Source organism: Myodes glareolus, chromosome 7, assembly GCF_982192425.1.
Source record: "Myodes glareolus chromosome 7, mMyoGla1.1, whole genome shotgun sequence".
NCBI classification, from domain to species: Eukaryota; Metazoa; Chordata; class Mammalia; order Rodentia; family Cricetidae; genus Myodes; species Myodes glareolus.
Genome location: NC_142032.1, coordinates 15,001,390 through 15,020,536, shown reverse-complemented (window position 1 = coordinate 15,020,536; position 19,147 = coordinate 15,001,390). Strand labels below are relative to the sequence as shown.

General features: G+C 40.8%; 1 protein-coding gene across 8 annotated transcripts in view; it reads right to left on the bottom strand.

Moving 5' to 3' along the window:
* Window positions 1-19,147, bottom strand: part of Nt5c2 (5'-nucleotidase, cytosolic II) — a 138,497-nt gene that overhangs the window by 13,263 nt on the left and 106,087 nt on the right. For all 8 annotated transcript variants that reach the window (XM_048439010.3, XM_085694063.2, XM_085694064.2 and 5 more), the window contains 2 exons: window positions 3,442-3,559; window positions 2,357-2,452 (listed from right to left, as the gene is read on the bottom strand). In XM_048439010.3, the coding sequence (XP_048294967.1) occupies window positions 2,357-2,452; window positions 3,442-3,559 (214 nt within the window). The remainder of the gene's footprint in view (window positions 1-2,356; window positions 2,453-3,441; window positions 3,560-19,147) is intronic.

The following is a 19,147-nucleotide window of genomic DNA, read 5'->3' as shown; positions in this document are numbered from 1 at the left end:
GTGCATGAATGAGCTTAGGTGGTCATCCTACATGTAACCCTTTTCCTTCTAAACCCTGCTTCCTCATACAAAATCACCCTTTCGAGCAACAGAAGGACACACAGCCTTCCTGGCCAGCTCAGAGAGCTCAGGGTGAACACTGACTTCATTCTTACAACCGTATACAGAGACATCTCTGAGCCTGTGTTGTGGAATAAAGCTTTCTGAACAGCACTGTACCATGGGCTTCAGGTCTAAGTGACTTCAGTTTTAGAGTACGTTCTGGGACAATTTCAGTTAGCTTATGCTTCTTATAAGAAAAAGTGTTTGCCCAAAACATTGTCTTTTTAATTATCCCCATATGACTGTGACAACTTTACCATGAAGGAGAAAAAGACAAGATCTATCTTCTAAGTAAACTGGGAATATAGGGGTCATGGGGAGGGGAGAGAAGGAGAGGGGAGAAGAGAAAAATGTATAGTTCAATAAAAACAATTAAAAATAAATAATTCAGGATAATTACATGAAAACATAATCCATTTTCATTTCAAGCTGCAGCTATAACTCTAACACAGTGTCAAATTGTATTATATATATATATATATATATATATATAGTTTTTTTTCAGATTTGTGTGTGTATTCCGTCTGCATGTACGTATGTATATGCATCATGTGTATGCTGGGTGCCTGTAGGGGCCAAGAAAAGGGCATCAGATCCCCTGAAACTGGAGCTGCAGATGGTTGTGAGCAACTGCACAGGAACACAGAACCTAGGTCCTTTGAAAATACAAGTGCTCTTTGTCACTGAACCATCTATGCAGTCCCCAAACTGTGTGTTTTGTTTTCTTCCAATTTTTTCAAGACAGGGTCTATTATGTAGTCCCGCTGTCCTGGAACTCACTCTATAGACCTGGCTGGCCCAGAACTCACAGAGATCCATTTGCCTCTGCCTCCTGAGTGCTGGGATAAAAGGCGTGCAACACTACCACCGGCAACTGTGTTTGTTTTTTTTAAAAAATAAAAACCTTGGAATGTTTCACAAAAACAATAACAATAGTAATAACAATAAGTAGATACTAGGTTATGTTTACTTCATACTAGGGAAGAAACTCCCAAGTTAGTAAAGACAATGAAAATACTGTAAAAATATTATTTTTAGTTATTTGGTTTAAAATCATTATCTATCCTTTCCTCATTTGCCCGTCTTCTTCCTTCTATGGGTCAAACCAGACCTCCTTACATTCTGAGTAATGTTCTGCGATCAAATTCTCGTCTACTGCCCCATTTTCTTTTTTATTTATTTATTTACTTATTCTTTCGAGAGAGGGTTTCTCTGCCTACCTCTAGCTGTCCTGGAATTCACTTTGTCTGCCTGCCTCTGTCTCACAGTGCTGACATTTAAAGCATACACCACCACACCCAGCCTTTCCTCCCATTTTTTCCTGATTCTTGAGATGAATCTTGTTGACAGGTAAGAAGTGGCTGTGTCTGGCTCCTTTGTCTCTCTGATCTTTCAGCATTTACCCCTATATCTGACCCTGGGATCTTATTATTAAGGCCTATTAAAATTTGCACTACATTCTTAGGCTCAATAACCAGTATCCTAACTTACTTGCCTCTAAGCCCTGAGACTCTGTCTCAAAAAACAAGGTAGAAAGGGCCTAATGTAAGAACTTACTAGGCAAGCCAGATGATGGTAGCACACACCTTTAGTCTTGGCACTTGGGAGGCAGAGGCAGGCGGATCTCTATGAGTTCGAGGCCAGCCTGGTCTACAAGAGTTAGTTCCAGGACAGGCTCCAAAGCTACACAGAGAAACTCTGTCTCAAAAGAACTTATTGTACAGACCGACTGAGTGCATTCACTCCTCAGAAGGTACCCACAATGGAAGGAAAGAACTAACTTTTAAAAGTTGTCTTCTGACTGCCTCTTATACATAATGTGGCACGTGTGCTGGGGGATCAAAGGTGTGCACCACCACTGCCTGGTGTCTATAGCTAACTGTGCTGAGCTCCGCACTCTGATCTGCAGACAAGCTTTATTTGTTAGAGCACAAACAGAAATATCCACACTGAAAATGGAGCAGTTCCCACCTCCCCAGAGCTGAGACTGCAGGTGTTCCTCTTGTGCCCTTTGCTTTATCATGTGCATTCTCAGGCTCGATCCTTATGCTTATATGGCATGTACTTTACCAGTGCGCTGTCTCCTTGGCCTACATGCACACATTAATAATAAATAAAATTAAATTAAGATGGACAATTCCTGATGAATAACACCTAAGGTTGTCCTGAGGCACACACATGTATGTATGCACGCATGAGTACTCTTTCTCTCTCTCTCCCTCCCTCAAAAGACACTAAAAGTTCTTGTACTTACCCTCTTATGAAGTTAAATCCATGTGCACAAACCAAGAGGTTTCCATAGGCATCCACTTTCAAAAGATTTCCGTAGAGTGTGTCAAAGACAAGTCCTCTACATGAAAATGAAGACATTGAGAGCGCGAGGTAATGCAGGCAGCAATCTATGCACGCAGTCACCACACAAGCATTCAGTTTCATACCCCAAACAAAAGAACCTTATACGCAAAGTGAATGAATGCATCTTAAAAAAATAAATCACAGAATTGGAGACATAGCTCAGTTGTACATCCATTCTAGCACTTGTGGAGGCAGAGGGATGATGGGACGGAGATGTATCTCAGAGCAACTAATAATACTTATTCCATATATGAAATAGTCGCAACTGTTGTATGTTAGGAGCATAGGCTGAATCAAACAAGCATAAGCCACTTCCTTCTAAGACAGCTGCTGTCTCTCTACCGCAGTCCTTGCATTTCTCTGGACATTGACCGGCTTGTATTTTTCCGTATCCAATGTTACACATGAGGCAACTGTGACAGTATCTCAAACAAATGTCTTTATAATCTTAATTCTTCCTTAATCAAATGCAGAAAAGCAGAGTGCCAAAAGATTCTTCCTACCAAGTTAAATGTATTAGTAAAACACATAGCTGCCCTCCAGCAGTTAAGAGGGCAGACAGTCCCCTCATAGACAGGACTATGGCTGTAGTCATCTCCAGCCATAACAACCCCTTTCTTACCCATCAGTGGGGCTTCAAGAGTGCAAGGAGCTGAACACTACGTGCTTGGGAGTCTGAAGCAGGAGGAGCAAGTTTGAGGCCAGCCTGGGATATACACACTGTTGAGAGAGAAGAGGAAGGAGGACAGGGAGAGGGACAAGAGGGAAAGGGAGGGAAGAGAGAGGAGGAAGGAAGGGCAGAGAAAGAAGAGAGAGCACAGAAGAGACAGTGGTGTGATGACTGAGAAGGTGCGGGGAAAGTTATGTAATTTTAAAATCAATATTAACAGTCATTTATTTTTGCAGGGACAGGGATAAGTTTGGAATTTGTAATTTTGGGACAGGGGAAATAATCTTAATCCAAAATATATCTTGAGAATTTACCTGGTAGGGAATGTAGAATCATATGCAAAGCTGAGCAGCTCCTGAGGATAGCCGATGGAAACCAATCTCTCCACAGTCAGCTCAAAGCCCAGGGATTCGTACTCCGGAGACTTGTACACTGCACAAAGAAGGGGGTCATTAGTCAGCAGGAAGAGCAGCACATGGAAGAGAGGCCAAATGAATGAGTCCCTACTCTCCCAAGTCCTCTTTTCTTCTCCCTCAAACTTTTTCTGTATTACACCCAGTAATTAAGGAAATCCAACCATCAACAGAAACGGCTGGTGTGCATTTGTAGAAGGCATCTCTGTAACTGGTGCAGCAATATTCAGAACGAGTTCCCCCTTATCTTTATTCTTCTATTTTAGCTTCTTCTGTAGTTGCTCTGTGGTCTTCTAATCAGTGTATCTGCTCTGCCTGACAAATGCTATCAGCCCAAACAACTGTTAGGCTTAACATCACTATAGCCTTCAAACCATACTGACAAGTATCACTGCAAACAAACCATAAGAAACATCTCTAAGACAATTAGGAAAACCTATTTTGTGAGCCAGGAATTAGACATTAAATTCTGACTCATCAGACAGGGTCACTATGGTCAGAGCAGGTACTTAATGCAAGCATGCATGCGTGTATGTGTGTGTGTGTTAAAAATTACTTATTTCTTCTAATCTGATTCAGAAACAGTTTATTACAAGCCAAATATCAAGGTTTTCGGACAATGGAGTTTCCCTTTACTATGTCTAAAATTTTACACAATGAAAAACCTTGAGTGTTATCACAGCTCAACAACAAAATGTTACCCCTTTAAATACGCTTCTTTCAAATGAAATATTTGGGTTAGCAACCTTTCTCATACCTAGGAGCAGGGAAGTCACATTATAAATACCAGTAAAATAAAAGGCCTGTTAATAGGGAGCATGGTTTTGGGGAAGAAGGGAGGGCAGAAGGGGAGGAGGGGGGGAGGAGAACATGAGGGAACAGAAGGGTCAAGATGGGGGAAGAACAGAGAGGGAGAGCAAGTAAAGAGGTATTTTGATAGAGGGGGCCATTATGGGGCTAGTGAGAAACCTGGCACTAGGGAAATTCCCAGGAATCACAAGGATGACCCCAACTAAGACCCTAAGCAATAATGGAAAGGGTGCCTGAACTGGCCTTGCCCTGTAATCAGATTGATGACTACTTTAATTGTCATCATAGAACCTTCATCCAGCAACTGATGGAAGCAGATGTAGAGATCCACAGCGAAACTGAGCTCCCAAAATCCAGTCAAAGAGAGGGAGGAGCAATAATATGAGCAAAGGGGTCAAGACCATGATGGGGAAACCCACAGAAACAGTTGACCTGAGCTCATTGACTCCGGACTGACAGTGGGGGGAGGGGAAGAACCTATATAGGACCAAACTAGATCCTCTGAATGTGGGTAACAGTTGTGTGGCTGGGGGCAGACTGTGGGGCCACTGGCAGTGGGACCAGGATTTATCCCCACTGCTTGAACTGGCCTTTTGGAGCCCATTCTCTTTGGAGGGATGCCTTGCTCAGCCTTAGTCCTGCCTCAAAATGTGGCAGACTTAACATGGACTTCCCATGGGAGTGGAGGAGAAGGTGGAGGGAGCAGGAAGAGGGGAGGAAATGGGAACTGAGATTGGTATGTAAAATAAAAAAAGATTTTTTTTAAAAAATAACTTTAAAAACACCTGCTAATTCCTAAATGCCAGCTAAGATGAAGCTATCCACCCAGTTCTTGGTCCTATAAAACTATCCTCAATTATTGTTACCATGTTACCACAGCATTTCCACCTACTTTAGCCCTCATTCAAACCGGATTTTGCATTTGTTTGCCTATTTAAACCGGTACTATTAGGTCTAAAACCAGGAATAAATTGCTAACTGAGGTGCATATTAACATATCAAAGTGGACTCTGGTGGCCAGTCTCCCTCAGTTCCCACCAGCTACAGAGTCCTCCTGGCTGGCATATCCCACCCCTACCCTGAACTCTCCAGTCTTGGGACTGAACTGGGCCCTTTCCAGCTGCTCTTCTCTGTAGAACTCAGCCATGTTGGCTACTCCAACCTCTTTTTTTTTTTTTTTTTTGGTCTTCTGGTGTTCTGGCCTTTTGGCTCCACGTTCCTCATTCTTCCTCTCCTTTCTCAACACCTGTCCTGGCTCAGCTGACTGCTCTGTTCACTCTGGACTCCTGTGCTCTCCCTTCTATCTATGATAAACCTTCACCTCAGCCCCTCGGGAGCAGTCATATACTTCTTTTATTTTTTTTTTTCATTCAGGCACTAATACTTTAATGAATAAAACTCATCTTTCCTTTTGTAAAAATGATCTTTCAGAGATCATTTTCTGGAACTATGTAAAAGGAACTAATACTGGTTATCTCCAAAGGCAGGGACTGAATCGTTGAGACAAGAAAGACATGAAACATCCAGATGCCTCTGTGTCTTTGAAAGTCACAGAATAATGGTGTATTCACCTATTTTTAAAGGTCAAGTTGAAAAAAAAAATTAAAGTTAGGCTTTCAAACTCCTTCAGTCCACATGGCCGGGCTACAAAGATGCAAGTTTCCGAGGGGACTGAAGAGCCGCGGCTCACTAGAGACGCGCAGGCAGCCTGGTGCCTCTGCTGCCTCAGCCTCCAAGGGAGTAATGGCTGAGCGTGACTGACATTAACTCTGAATGTCTTCAAAAGCAGCTAGACTTCTCTCCTCCCATAACGTGCACTTTACCCTCCCCATGCTATGCCCACAAAGCCTTCAATGTTTAATTCCAAATCTGCAGATGTTCCCCATGGCAAAGGAAATAGTGCAGATTCATGTGCACCGACAGGGTACGAGCTGGTCACCAGTGAGGCCGGCACTGCTGACACTGACCGGTTTACACCAAGAAAACAACAGCAAAAACTTGATCCTCACCTATCTTTCCCAGCCATAATGGCTCCCTAATTCGATGTAAAGCCTAAAAAATTTGATAAAATTTCTAAAAACCCAAATTATTTCTCTATCCTAATAAAAATCCTACTTACTTAAAAAAAAATAGTCAAGGAAACAAAATTCCAATACAGCTGACCCTTTTTTCCTAGGACTGGCCCATGTGAAATATTTTTCAATTATTAATATTTCAAGGATACGTTGAGGCTGGAGAGATGGCTCAGTGGTTACTGAGAGCACTGGCTGCTCTTCCAGAGGTCCTGAGTTCAATTCCCAGCACCTACATGGTGGCTCACAATCATCTGTAATGAGATTTGGTGCACTCTTCTTGCATGCTGGGGCATACACACAGGCAGAACACTACACATAATAAATAAATCTTTTTTTTAAAGACTAACTTGCTGAATATGCCATCAAATTGAAGATTTAAAACTAAGCCTTATTTCCCCACTCTCCCAAGCTCATCCCTAACTGACAATTTTCTGTGGTTAGTGAGTAATGATGAACTGATTTGTCACTGAAAATTATGTCCACGAGATAATTTGAACTAAAAGTCAAATTAATTTAACATTTTTATTTTATTACAGATTTTAATTAAAATATAATTAATTTTCCCCTTACCTGTCCTCCCTCCAAACCCTCCTGTATTTTCTCCCCATTTCCTCTAAAATTGGTCTCTTTTTTTTATTGTTGTTGGTACACACACACACACACACACACACACACACTCAAATACATAAATATATAAATGAACCTACTAAGTCCATCCAGTGTGGCTTGTGTAAATATAATTTCAAGGCTGAATACTTTCTTTGTATTGGGTAATCAATCAGGAGCTAACCCTAGGAGAGGGTAATTCTCTATCAGGAGTCATTAGTTGCCTATAGTTCGGCTAAGGGTGGGACCTTGAGATTTCTCACTTCTGCATCAGCATGTCTATTGATACTGTCATCGTTCAGGTCTTGTTTAGGCAGCTATATTGTTGAGATATCTATCATGTGTATCATGAGTATAGTTTCCAGTCCTACCTAGGAGACCCAATCTCACGAGTGAAAAAATAGAGAAAAATAATTCTAAACCCTAAAATAACAAAACCCCAAAATATCACACTTACACTGTGTTCAGAGGCCAGAATGTCTCAAATATTTAACTATGGTGACTTTCTATAAATTCCACCTTAGAAACACCAATTTTCCTTCCTCTAAAGGAGTTCAGAGCACTTCCTAGAAATATAAAGCAACCTCCTCATTTGCTGACCTGAGCTACAGTTTAGGTGTCCCCGAGTCTGAGTCAGAATTCTGTGCTGGGAGTCTGTAACTGTTGCTACGAATTTTTAGATTATGTAGGTCATCAAAATGTAAGCTTGGCCAGAACAGATAGACTGCCCTACTCTCGGGCAGGAATGGATGCATCACAGAGTCCAGTTCCTCTCCATCTATGTCACCATCAACGAGACGGACTGCGGCAGTGCGCACTCCCAGGTCACAGCACAGCAACAGCTGAAGAAACACAACTGGGAGGCATGGAGTAGGTGGCTTTAGACGTTTCTTCTAAGAGCCCCTTGGGGAATAACCACATCCCCTAAAGATAAAGGAGCACTTAAGGCAGATGCAGGCACACCTCAGTGAGTTCAAGGCTAACCTGCTCTGTGCAGTAAACTCTAGGTCACCCAAGGCTATTTAATGAGACCATCTCAAAAAAAGTTAAAAATTCAAAACCAACAACACCACCCCTTCATCGACAGGCCCTGTAAACTGGCCACAGACACCTGAAGAGATCAATCTACCCCCCAGACCGCAGTTCTGTGCCTTCCCACAGACACCTGAAGAGATCAATCTATCCCCCAGACTGCAGTTCTGTGCCTTCCCAGCTGCAAAAGCTCTAACTTCAGTGTCTCTCACATAACTGTGGGAAGTGAATGACCACAGCTTCGGACCTCACTCTGACAACTACCTTTCGTGGCTCCAACACCTGGACACGGTTTTGGGGTGCAGATGATCAAAAAATTAACTGCTTACTTACTCTTTGAGATTCTGTGGCCTAGCCCAATTTACCCAAAATCTGAAGACAAAGAAAGAAGTTGTTTTAAGGGCCAGAGTCCAAAAGAAATAGGCAAAAAACAAAACAAAACAAACAAACAAACAAACAAAAAACCCACCACCCTGCTTCAGCCACTAGGCCAGCACACAGTGTTCTCAGGTTATGTAACAAGACCATAAAGAGAACAGCCAAAGCTTTGAAAGTTGAAGCTACTGAGTGCATTTAAAGATATTCTTTACTCAATAATCTGCAAGGAAAAACAGCTCCTCAGAAATATCTGCATGCTGTGGGGATGGAGCTGGGGCTCTGCTGAGATGACGTGCAAGGACAAGGCTCCTTTGACTAAGGACGTCTCTGCCAGGACTCTGGAAGCTTACGCATCTTTTACCACTGTCACCCAGACACTGTGTAGAGCTGAGAGATTTTAGAAAAATAAGGGCAGACCTCCAAGAGGTTCTAGCCCAGCTGAGTACTGCTGCCAAAACGAGAACTCACATGAGGCAGACGCAGGTAGTGTGTGCCACTCCAGTCTTGAAGGAGCTACACTGGCTCTCCTGTTAAAAACAAAACAAAGCAACAAAACAAAACAAAACAAAAACAAAAGCTGGTTTTAAAACTGTTGTGATGAGCTGGAACGGAGAGACAACATTTGGAAACTGGTATTTATAGGAGTTACCACTGCCCTCCAATCTAGAAGCCTCCAACTATCACTAAAATGAACTCTAATTGGGTACAACAAAATACAAGCATTGAAAATAAGTATAAATATTGTGTATTGTTTCTTTTCCTGGCATCCTCAGCTAGGAATACAAGTGAAGGCTAATAATAAAATTTTAAACCAAAAGAGTTGTTTTCTTTTTTTGGTTTTTCTGGGCAGGGTTTCTCTGTGTAGCACTGGATGTTCTGGAACTTGCTCTGTAGACCTGGCTGGATCTGAGCTCAAAGTTCCACCTGCCTCTCTCTCCCAAGTGCTGGGATTAAAGGCCTGGGCCATCACCACCTGGCCTTGTTTATTTTCTTTAGCAGCTTTAAGGTTACCATTATAGAATCTGCCTGGTAAATGGTGCTAAAATTGGACTACAATGAATGAGACTGATTAAATAAAGTAAACAAAAACCAAAGCAACTCCACCTTGCTTTCAGGTACCCACTATGCTGGATTTTCCCATATCAATCTTCCAACAGCTGTCATTTTAATATGCAGCATATCAACCGCATACTGCTTTTTTTTTTAAAAAAAAAAGCTAACAATGTCTATATCTGGAATAAAAAAGAATTTAAATCTTTTCAGTTTGTTTTGTCAGTGTGCTTTTTTTTCTCAGTAAGCAGAATTATAATACTGGATTTCATGGTTACAACAAATGTCCCAAAATCACTGAGCTGAGTGTCGTGTACACCCTGTGACTCACTTTACAGGTGGTTCTAGAGCCCCAGAGACTCCTCTCAGTCCCGGGCTGTGAGGTTTGCTTGTTTTTCTTATGTAACAGGGAGATTGTAAAATCACAGGAATAGTATAAATGGCTGAATGTAGTATCTAAAACTACTAAAGACACTGCAACTAGGAGAAACCACGACTACAGACAATATGAAAAGCGCAGCCTGACTCCCCATAGAGTCATTTGCCTTTAAGCTGTGTATGAAACCAACAGTAACATTATTTATTTAGTTATTAGGATATATGGCATTAGTCCTCTGTAATGATAACTAGAAAACACACTGATGAGCATTGTTGAAAGAGAAAACACTAATAAACTCTTCCTAGTGTCACACGGTCATGAGCGCACCTTTTCTACTCCACAGAACTACCCAGCAACTCTCAGAGTTGTTGTAAACCAGGCAACAGTTTTTCTCTAACCCCAGAAATTAAAAATAATCTAAAAGGTTGGAAATTTCTTTAAACTACTTCAATTTTAATTTGCATAAAAAATAAAGAAGCTAGATACCATGGAACACATTTAGTGATATTTTTTAAACACTCCAAGTTACTAAATATGTAAGTAAAGTAAATAAGTAAGTAGGCTGTAAAACGCTGCCAATATTTCCGCTCTTGAAAATAAAAATTAAATGGTAATTAAGAGATTTATTTGTTTCAAAGTACCAAGCCAGGGAGCGGGAGAAATGGCCCAGTGGCTAAGAGCACTTCTTGCTCGTCCAGAGACCCCTAAGTTGAGGTCCTAGGACCCACATCACCTATAACTGTAATTCAGGGCCTACAACACTTCTTCCCATCTCCTCAGTTACCCACAGAAGAAGCATACACTCACACAGGCATATGTATACATTTTTTAAAAAGTATTAAGCCAGATATGATATCACATATGCATGTACTTCTAGTACTTGAGAAGCGGAAGCAAGATTGTCTCAAGTTCAAAGCCAGCCAAGTCTACACAGTGAGCACAGGCTAGGCAAGGATCCATAATAAAACTCAAACAAACAGGAGGACATACAAGTAAGCAAACAAAAACAAACAGGAGTGTTAAAAGAATGCTTATTTTAAAATAAAAGGAAAAAGAATAACTTAACTAAAGATTTTTTTTTCCCCTGAGAATATCTATACACTTCTCAGGACCTTGTATCTTCAGTACTGTTTTTAATTTGTATTTTTTAAATCAAGGCATTTTCCCCCAAAAAACAAAAAGCCTTTAGCCTGAAGGTACTCATAACTCATGCTACACTACAAGGTACTCAAACAGGTATTTCTAACTCTCTTTAGAAAGTACAGACAGGGCGGAAAAGAAGTCAGCTAACTCAGTCCAGGAAAGTGTCCCTTTCCACCGAGTGACGGAGGGAACTGATGCTGGCAGAGCTGACCCGACGACAGCCCTGGTATCAGACTCTGCCACCGTCTTCCACACACCTGGGTCCCGGCCACACAGGAGTGCGAGCATGTGAAGTGTGAAGGAGGATTCATGTCTGGCCTGGATGAAGTAGCTTTGTAACTAGAACTGACTTGCTTGAGAGAACAAAGAAGCACTATTCCCAACCTAGATTTTTATCTCTCATCTTTCAGTTTTAAAATATAGCCCAATTAAACAAACACTAAACACACATTTTTGGGCCAGTCTGAAGCAGGTCAATGCAGTATAATGTGCTGGCCTCTATTTTAGGCCACGGCTTCTAAGCATTAAGGCTTTCAACTCAGATGCAGTTGTATAATGATGTGAGGCTAGAAACACTGGGCAGCACTAAAAGGTTTCTGAGTGCACAATGGTCAAATGTCAATCGAGAACCGACTGTGAGGAATTTTAGGCGATGGTCACCTATACTGTGTACGAGGACTTCGCTGCACGCTTACTCTAAATACACGGCATGTGCACTTTCCACATACATGCTGTCATACACAGTAAGCTCAGATATGGGACTTTGTAGGCAGTAAATTAGCAGTTTTATTGTACACATAAAGTTTTCTGTTCTTTTAGAAATTTTAATTACAGAAATAAGGATTTTTAAAATGTCCCTATCATAATTTCTCAACATGTACGTATCAAATGCTAGATGAATTTAGTTAGAATTTTTAATTTTAAAAATTGCTATTGCAGACTTGGTTTTAAAATGTTAAAAAAAATTTGACTTGGGATTAGGACAGAATTTCCAACAATTTCTGAAACTGTCCTAAACATACTTGTGCCATTTTGTAATATGTATTTATGTGAAGCAGTGTTCTCAGCATGAATGATTATAAAATTGAAATATTAATCAATATGAAAAACACTGAAGATGCTCTATATATTACACATTAAATATTCAGCCAAGGTCAGATATGACACACGCCTTTAACCTCAACACCCAGAATGCAGAGGCAGGCAGATTTCTGTGAGTTTCAAGGCTAGCCTGGTCTACAAAAGAAGTTCCAGGCCAACAAGGACTACAGTGTGAGACCCAAAATAAGTAGATAGATAGACAGACAGACAGACAGATGATAGATAGATAGATAGATAGATAGATAGATAGATAGATAGAAAGAAATCCAACTGAAATTTAATTTTTTCATGTAAGAATTATGAGCACATCTCTCTCACTAGCAATACAAATTTGCCTGCCTTTAATAAAAATATACAAATAAGTGTTTTAAAATAACTTTTATTATTCATTATCAGTAAATGATATGTACCCCTCTTTTATAGATCTAGGTATATCCATGGTCATGTATAAAATGCTCAGGTACAAAGGAGAACTGAATAGAAAATGTTAAGTACTGGCTCCATAAACTTATCCTAGTTTTTGGAATGTTTTTATTATATCCTTCAAAGAATCTTTAAATAAAACTCATGTACTTAAGCTAGAAATACTGATGGAAATAAGTCCACTCTTCAGAAACCACAAAGCATCCTGGAAGGTTTAAGAAGTAAAAGAATCTTGGTCAGCCATTGCAACGCCATACCAAGCACATTCATCTGAATCTGACACGAAACACTCTGAATGACAGAGGGAGCCTGTAATCTCAACACTGGGCAGAGGCAGAAGCAGAAGTTCAGGGTCCATCCTCGGACATATAAGGAGTTTGAGGCTGGCCTGGGGAGACCCTATCACTGTCCCACAATGGCAGAAAAGCTTAAAATTACTAAGTTTTATGTCTCAGCGCCCAAAGGGGAGAAGAACACTGTGACGTGACTTGGGCATCTCCTTTAGACTGTGTCGTCCTCACTCTACAGACCTCTGCTGTCAGTGAGTCTGGTGAGGACATACAATTGCTGACAGAAACATGACGAGTGCCCTGGACTCTACTCCAAGTAAACAAGCCACGAGAATAAAAATGTTCATTTAGATGTCAAGAAGGTTGAATTTATTCCAGTAACAATAATATAACATCAGAATGTATCTGCTATGTGTTTATTAGAGGGTAAAGATCAACAGTCCCGAGATGCTTCAGCTAGCAGCAGGATTATCAGCGGCTAGTTTTTCTTAATTTCGTCCCTGATACTCTTTAATAGTTTTATTCTGATGCTTCTCTCCATGCTTAGCAAAGTACTTTAAAGTACTTAGGTTTGAGGTAATTGGATTTCAACCATGGTAGCTTAATGAAATGGTATATAAACAGACGAGGGCAATAGCTCAAATTGTGTATTTTCTAGCTGTGATGGTCTGAATAAAAATAGCCCCCATAGGCTCATATATTTGAATGCTTAGTCTCCAGGGAGCACCACTATTTGAGAGGATTAGGACTAGGAGTGTGGTCTTGTTGGAGTAGGTGTGGCCTTACTGGAGAAAGTGTGTCACTGGAGGTGGACTTGGGCACGTGCTCGCTCACTCGTTTTTCTCCCCCCACCCCTGCCTATGGACCAAGATGTAGCTCTTAGCTACTGTTCCAGTGCTTGCTTGTAGGCTGCCATGCTCCCCGCCATGACGATCATGGACCAAACCTCTGAAATTATAAGCAAGTCCTCAATTAAATGCTCTCTTTCATATGTCTTGCCTTAGTATGGTGTCTCTTCACAGAATTAAAACAGTGACTAAGATACTAGCCTCTCCCTGAGATTTCTTTTTAAAGGAAAATATACACAATTTTATCTTAGTACTTAAAATACCTGAAAGAAGCTATATAGTGAGACTATTCCTTTAAGATTATTTCTAAGAAAATGTTGAGCTAAACAGTCAACATTCCAGCATGTAGAAGATGGGCTCACTAGCCCCCAATCTGAGAAGCTGTTGACCGTTAATGGCTTCTGGCATAGGTAGAGTCAGTTTTCTTTAATAGTGTGGCCCTTGATAGGTCTACCACACTTGAGTACACACTCAAGAGTACACAGGCAGCACAAACTGGATTCACTGGGTTTCTTTTTAAAAAAAAAAAAAAGTGGTGAGGAGAATGTTGGAGATAAAGCTAGAAGAGATAGGAGAAGTTGTGGGGGTGGGTATGATCAAAACACAGTATATTAAATTCTCAAAGAATTAATAAGTGTGTGTATCTTAAAGGAAGTTATATTATTTGGGCTGACAATGCCCCCCCCAGAACTATAAACTTACAAAATTCCCAAACTAAGTAGGAGAAACCTCCTTTTAAATGGTTGGTTGGGGTACTCCAAATGACTCTCAAAGCAACAGACACTACTAATGTCTTGGCTGCCTCTCAGGGGTTAAGGGCGGGCTGCTATTGCTGAAGATACTGAACGCTTAAAACACAAGACCCAAATAACTCAAGCTGGACAGGATCTGAAACCTCTTTTGTCCATGGTACTAGAAAAACACTACATAAGCTATCAAGGGAGGGAAGTGAGTAAACAGCCCTCCCCAGCTATCACATCTATGAACCACGACAGTCATCAGCATGGCTGGGTATCTGTCAAAATGGAGCCAGTGTCACTCACAAGTGAGTGTAGCCAACTGCTGTCTAATTGGCCTTAAGTCCATCAAACAGGAGGAAAATCATACCTGGTATGGAAAATCTAGCCATCTTCCCAGGGCTAGTGAATTCATAAACATTAGGAAAGGCTCTAATACCACCACTTTGCTAGACCAGCATAATTCCTTATTATACTCTAGAGTTAGCCTTAAACCTAGAGACCAAAGGAGCTTCTCTTTACAGCAAACAGAAACCAGCACAAAAAAATTCCAACTAGATACACTGCAGAGATCAATGGATCATAGGGAGCCTGCATCTATATAGCTCAGGGAACACTGAGGGAGAGAGGGCAGAGGACTTTTAAGAGCCAGAATAATAGGAAGTCTACAGTCAGTCTCTTCTAGAAATGGCTGCATAAACAAGACTGGAACAACGGCAACATCAAAGAGTAATTTTTTTGTTGTGTTTTTGTTTTGTTTTTTGTTTTTGGAGACAGCTTTGTAGCCTGTCCTGGAACTCTGTAGACCAGGCTGGACTTGAATACACAGATATTCGCTCTGCCTTCCGAGTGTTGGGATTAAAGGCGTGCATCAACCACCGCCCGGTTTCAATGAGTAACTTAACATGGAAGTGGGAGATTTCTGTGGGGTCTCACCACTACACAAAGAACTACAGGCAACTGATGACTGAGGAGAGAAGAATTAGCCTCAGTTGTCCAATGCAGAGTGGTCAGCCCTGAAACCATATACTCAACAACATAAACAGTTAGCAGGCTGTATTTATGTATCTTTGTATAGTGGCATATTATTTGTGTTTTAATAAATAAAACTTGCCTGAAGATCAGAGGGCAAAGCAGCCACACTAGTCAGCCATACAGGCCAGGGAGCAGTGGCGCACACCTTTAATCCCTGGACTCAGGAGGCAGAGGCAGACAGATCTCTGTGAGTTCAAGGCTACCAAGGGCAACACAAAACTGATCCAGAAGCAGATCCAGGGGGTGGTGGTTCATACCTTTAATCCCAGTGTTTGGGAGTCACACACCTTTAATCCCAGAACTGTGGAGTTGGTGACAGGAGCAATATGGCTGGGCGGAGAGAGGAATATAAAGGGGAAGAGACAGGAACTCACTGGAGTGTGAAGTCTGGGGATTCATAGAGACGGGACCTCACCCCTTCAGTTTGAAGATTTGGTAGAAGTCTCTCTAGTGGTTGGCTGCTTTGCTTTTCTGATCTTCAGCTTGAACCCCAATATCTGTCTCTGGGTTTTTATTATTCATGCTACATTTGTGCACACACAGACACATAAGGACACACACACTGTATTAAACAATAATAAAAAGAAGCAATCAACTTGAAAATGAGGGCGACACATGGGGGGGTTGAGGTACCTGAGAGGAACGAGAGGCGGGGAAGTTATATAATTCTATTTCAATTAAAATCATTTTAAAAATGGGCTAGGACTGTAGATAAGTGATAGAATGCTTACCTAACACACACACACACACATACAAGTGAAAGGAAAAGACAAACTAGCACTAGCTACAATCTAAGAAAAAGAACTATAGTTCAAAGGTGGGAAAAAGTCATCTTTGTTCCAAGCAGGATTTTCATTTGGGGGCCCCAAAATCAAAAACCAGAAAACAAAAAGGTTTACAGTTTGTGATTTGCTGTTACTTTTTTGTTTTGTTTTGCATCTCTTATTGATATCTAGAGATTACTTGGATAATTTTTGTTGTCTTGAAGATTTAAACCACATGAAAAATGAAAACTGACCCAGGCTGAAATTCCATCATCTATGAGTTTAAAAGTCAGTTACCAGTCAGATGTGGAGACACAAGCTTGGCATCCCGACACTTAGGAGACTGATGCAGGACCGCCATGAATCCAAGGCAGTCTGGGCAATATAGTAAGTACTAGGTCAGTAAAGGCTATTTAGAAAGACAGTCTAAAAAAATAACAGTAATATAAACTAAGCCAGGTGCTGGTTACTGACAAGGTACAGAACACATCACCCCGAAACACTTTCTCCTGGTACCCAAAAGAACAGAAGAAAAAGGCTATCCTTATATTCACTCGTGACCCCCGAAGCACACCGAAAACCTAAGGAGAACGGCTTCATGAGCCCCTCATTTTGTAGGCATGGAAGAAAGAAATATCTTTCTTTCTGAAGGAGAAGGAAGGATCTGAACATAGCCTTATCCAGTCATACTTCCCGTGACTGTCTACTTTATCACAAATCCTAGCATGAAAACATGCAAGTCCTCTCATCTCTCAGAGTCTTTGTTTCCTTGGAAGGTCTGAGTCACAGAACACAAAACAATGTTTTTCTTGCTAACCTGTCTTTGCTTTATGGGCCTTGGCCATGAACATAAATGGAAAGTAAAGATATTTCTTTTTTCCTGTATTATGTGTACGCCATCTTATGTCTTGACTTGGCTTTCTTTGTAAACGTTCCTAGTGACCCCGAGCTCAAGGAACTACTATGATTAAAGGCACACTGTTCATAAAGAACATTTCCTACTACAGGTACATGACTTACAGATGTTAGTTCTTGTCTGCCTGATAATTTCTCAAGTTGGTGGAGACTGGATAAGAGCCATGGTATCCATCTGTTCTAACGAAGGCAAATAAGGTGTTTATCATTGGACTGATGGAAATGGCTCAGAAGCTAAACAAGTTAGAGCTAGGGATACAGGTCTGGGGAGTATATAGCATTCTGTCAATCATAGTGCCTAAGATGAGAAGGTGAAGCCAAACCAAAACCAAAATAACAAAAAACCAAAGCCTTCAGACTTCTACATTACAGGGGGAGGGAGACCAAAGTGGCTTCCAAGATGAACCAGATTAGAAATAACAATTTTCATAGTTTTGTTTATTTTGTTTTTGAGACAGGGTCTTCCTATGTAGCCCTGGCAGTCTTGGAACTCACTCTGTAGACCAGGCTGGCCTCAAACTCACTAAGATTTGCCTGCCTCTGCCTCCCAAGTGCTGGGATTAAAGGAGTGTGCCACTAAACCCACCGGCTCAATTTTCACAGTTATAAACTAAGAGTCAATGTGTCCATCTATATTTATGAAGGAACTAAATAAACAGTAATAACAACCTCAGCGCCAAATATTGTCCTATTCCCTTAAGACTTCTGAACTAGCCAGGTGGTGGTGGCACACACCTCTAATCCTAGCGCAGAGGCAGGAGGATATCTGTGAGTTCAAGGCCAGCCTGGTCTATAAGAGCTTGTACTAGGACAGCTAGGACTATTACACAGAGAAACCCTGCCTTAAAAAAAAAAAAAGGAAGAAAAAAGACTTCTGAACTGTGTGTGTGTTTGTGTGTGTGTGTGTGTGCGCGCGCGCATGTGTATATATACAACCACATCTACTGCTAGAGAAACTTTTCAGCCACCACCATGGGAAACAAAACTGTTTACAGATGTCCATATGAGTAAAATAGAATATTTAACCTTTTTCTTTTAGATAAAAACAATAAATTGTTTTTTTCCTTTACCTCCTAATAGAAAATCAAATGTTTATTAAATGACTTCTATTAGACAAGGTAAAAGACAAAGGTGTATTTTAAATGTCAACAAAAACCAGAAAATGAAATTTTAAAATAAAGTTTGTGTTGAATGTGGTGGACCATGCTCTTAATTCTAACATCTGGGAGACAAAGACAGGTGGTTTCTGTGAGTTCAAGGTCAGTCAAGGCTGATACAGTGAGACCTGTCTCAAAAACAAAACAAATCAATAACAAAATATATTAATGATTTACAATAAATAAATTTCACAACATAGAAATGCCATTATATCAAAAACCACAAACCAAGGACTGGAGAGATAGCTCAGCAGTTAAGAGCACTGGCTCCACTTGCAAAGGACTTGGGATCAGTTCCCAGCACCCACACGGCAGCTCACAATTCTGTAACTCCAGTTCCAGGGGCTCTGACATACTTTTGTGATCTCTGCTGGCACTAGGCACACATACAATACACATAAAATAAATCAGTTTAAAAGTCACAAGCCATCTAGAGATGCTATAAAGATTAGGTAAATAAAAAGATTAAGACATGAATTCTTGACAAACTTATCTCAAAACTAAGACAATTCCAATAAAAATTCCAGTGGTCAGTCTGTCTGGTATGTGTCTGTGTTCATGTGCATACAAGTTGTGGCTATGAACACATACAAGTACAAACGTGTGTGTGTGTGTGTGTGTGTGTGTGTGTGTGTGTGTGTGTGTGTATTTATAGAGACCAAAAGTCAACCTTGGGTGATGTTCCTCAAGAACCATCTACTTTGTTTATATTTATTTTCAAATTTTATTTACTTGGTTTTGGTGAGTAGATGTATGTGTTGTGTATATGTGCACATGCGCATATGATGCATATATGGAGGTCAGAGGAATAATAGTAGATGTCTTCCTCTCCACTTTTTTTGTATAATTATATTATTGGGGGCA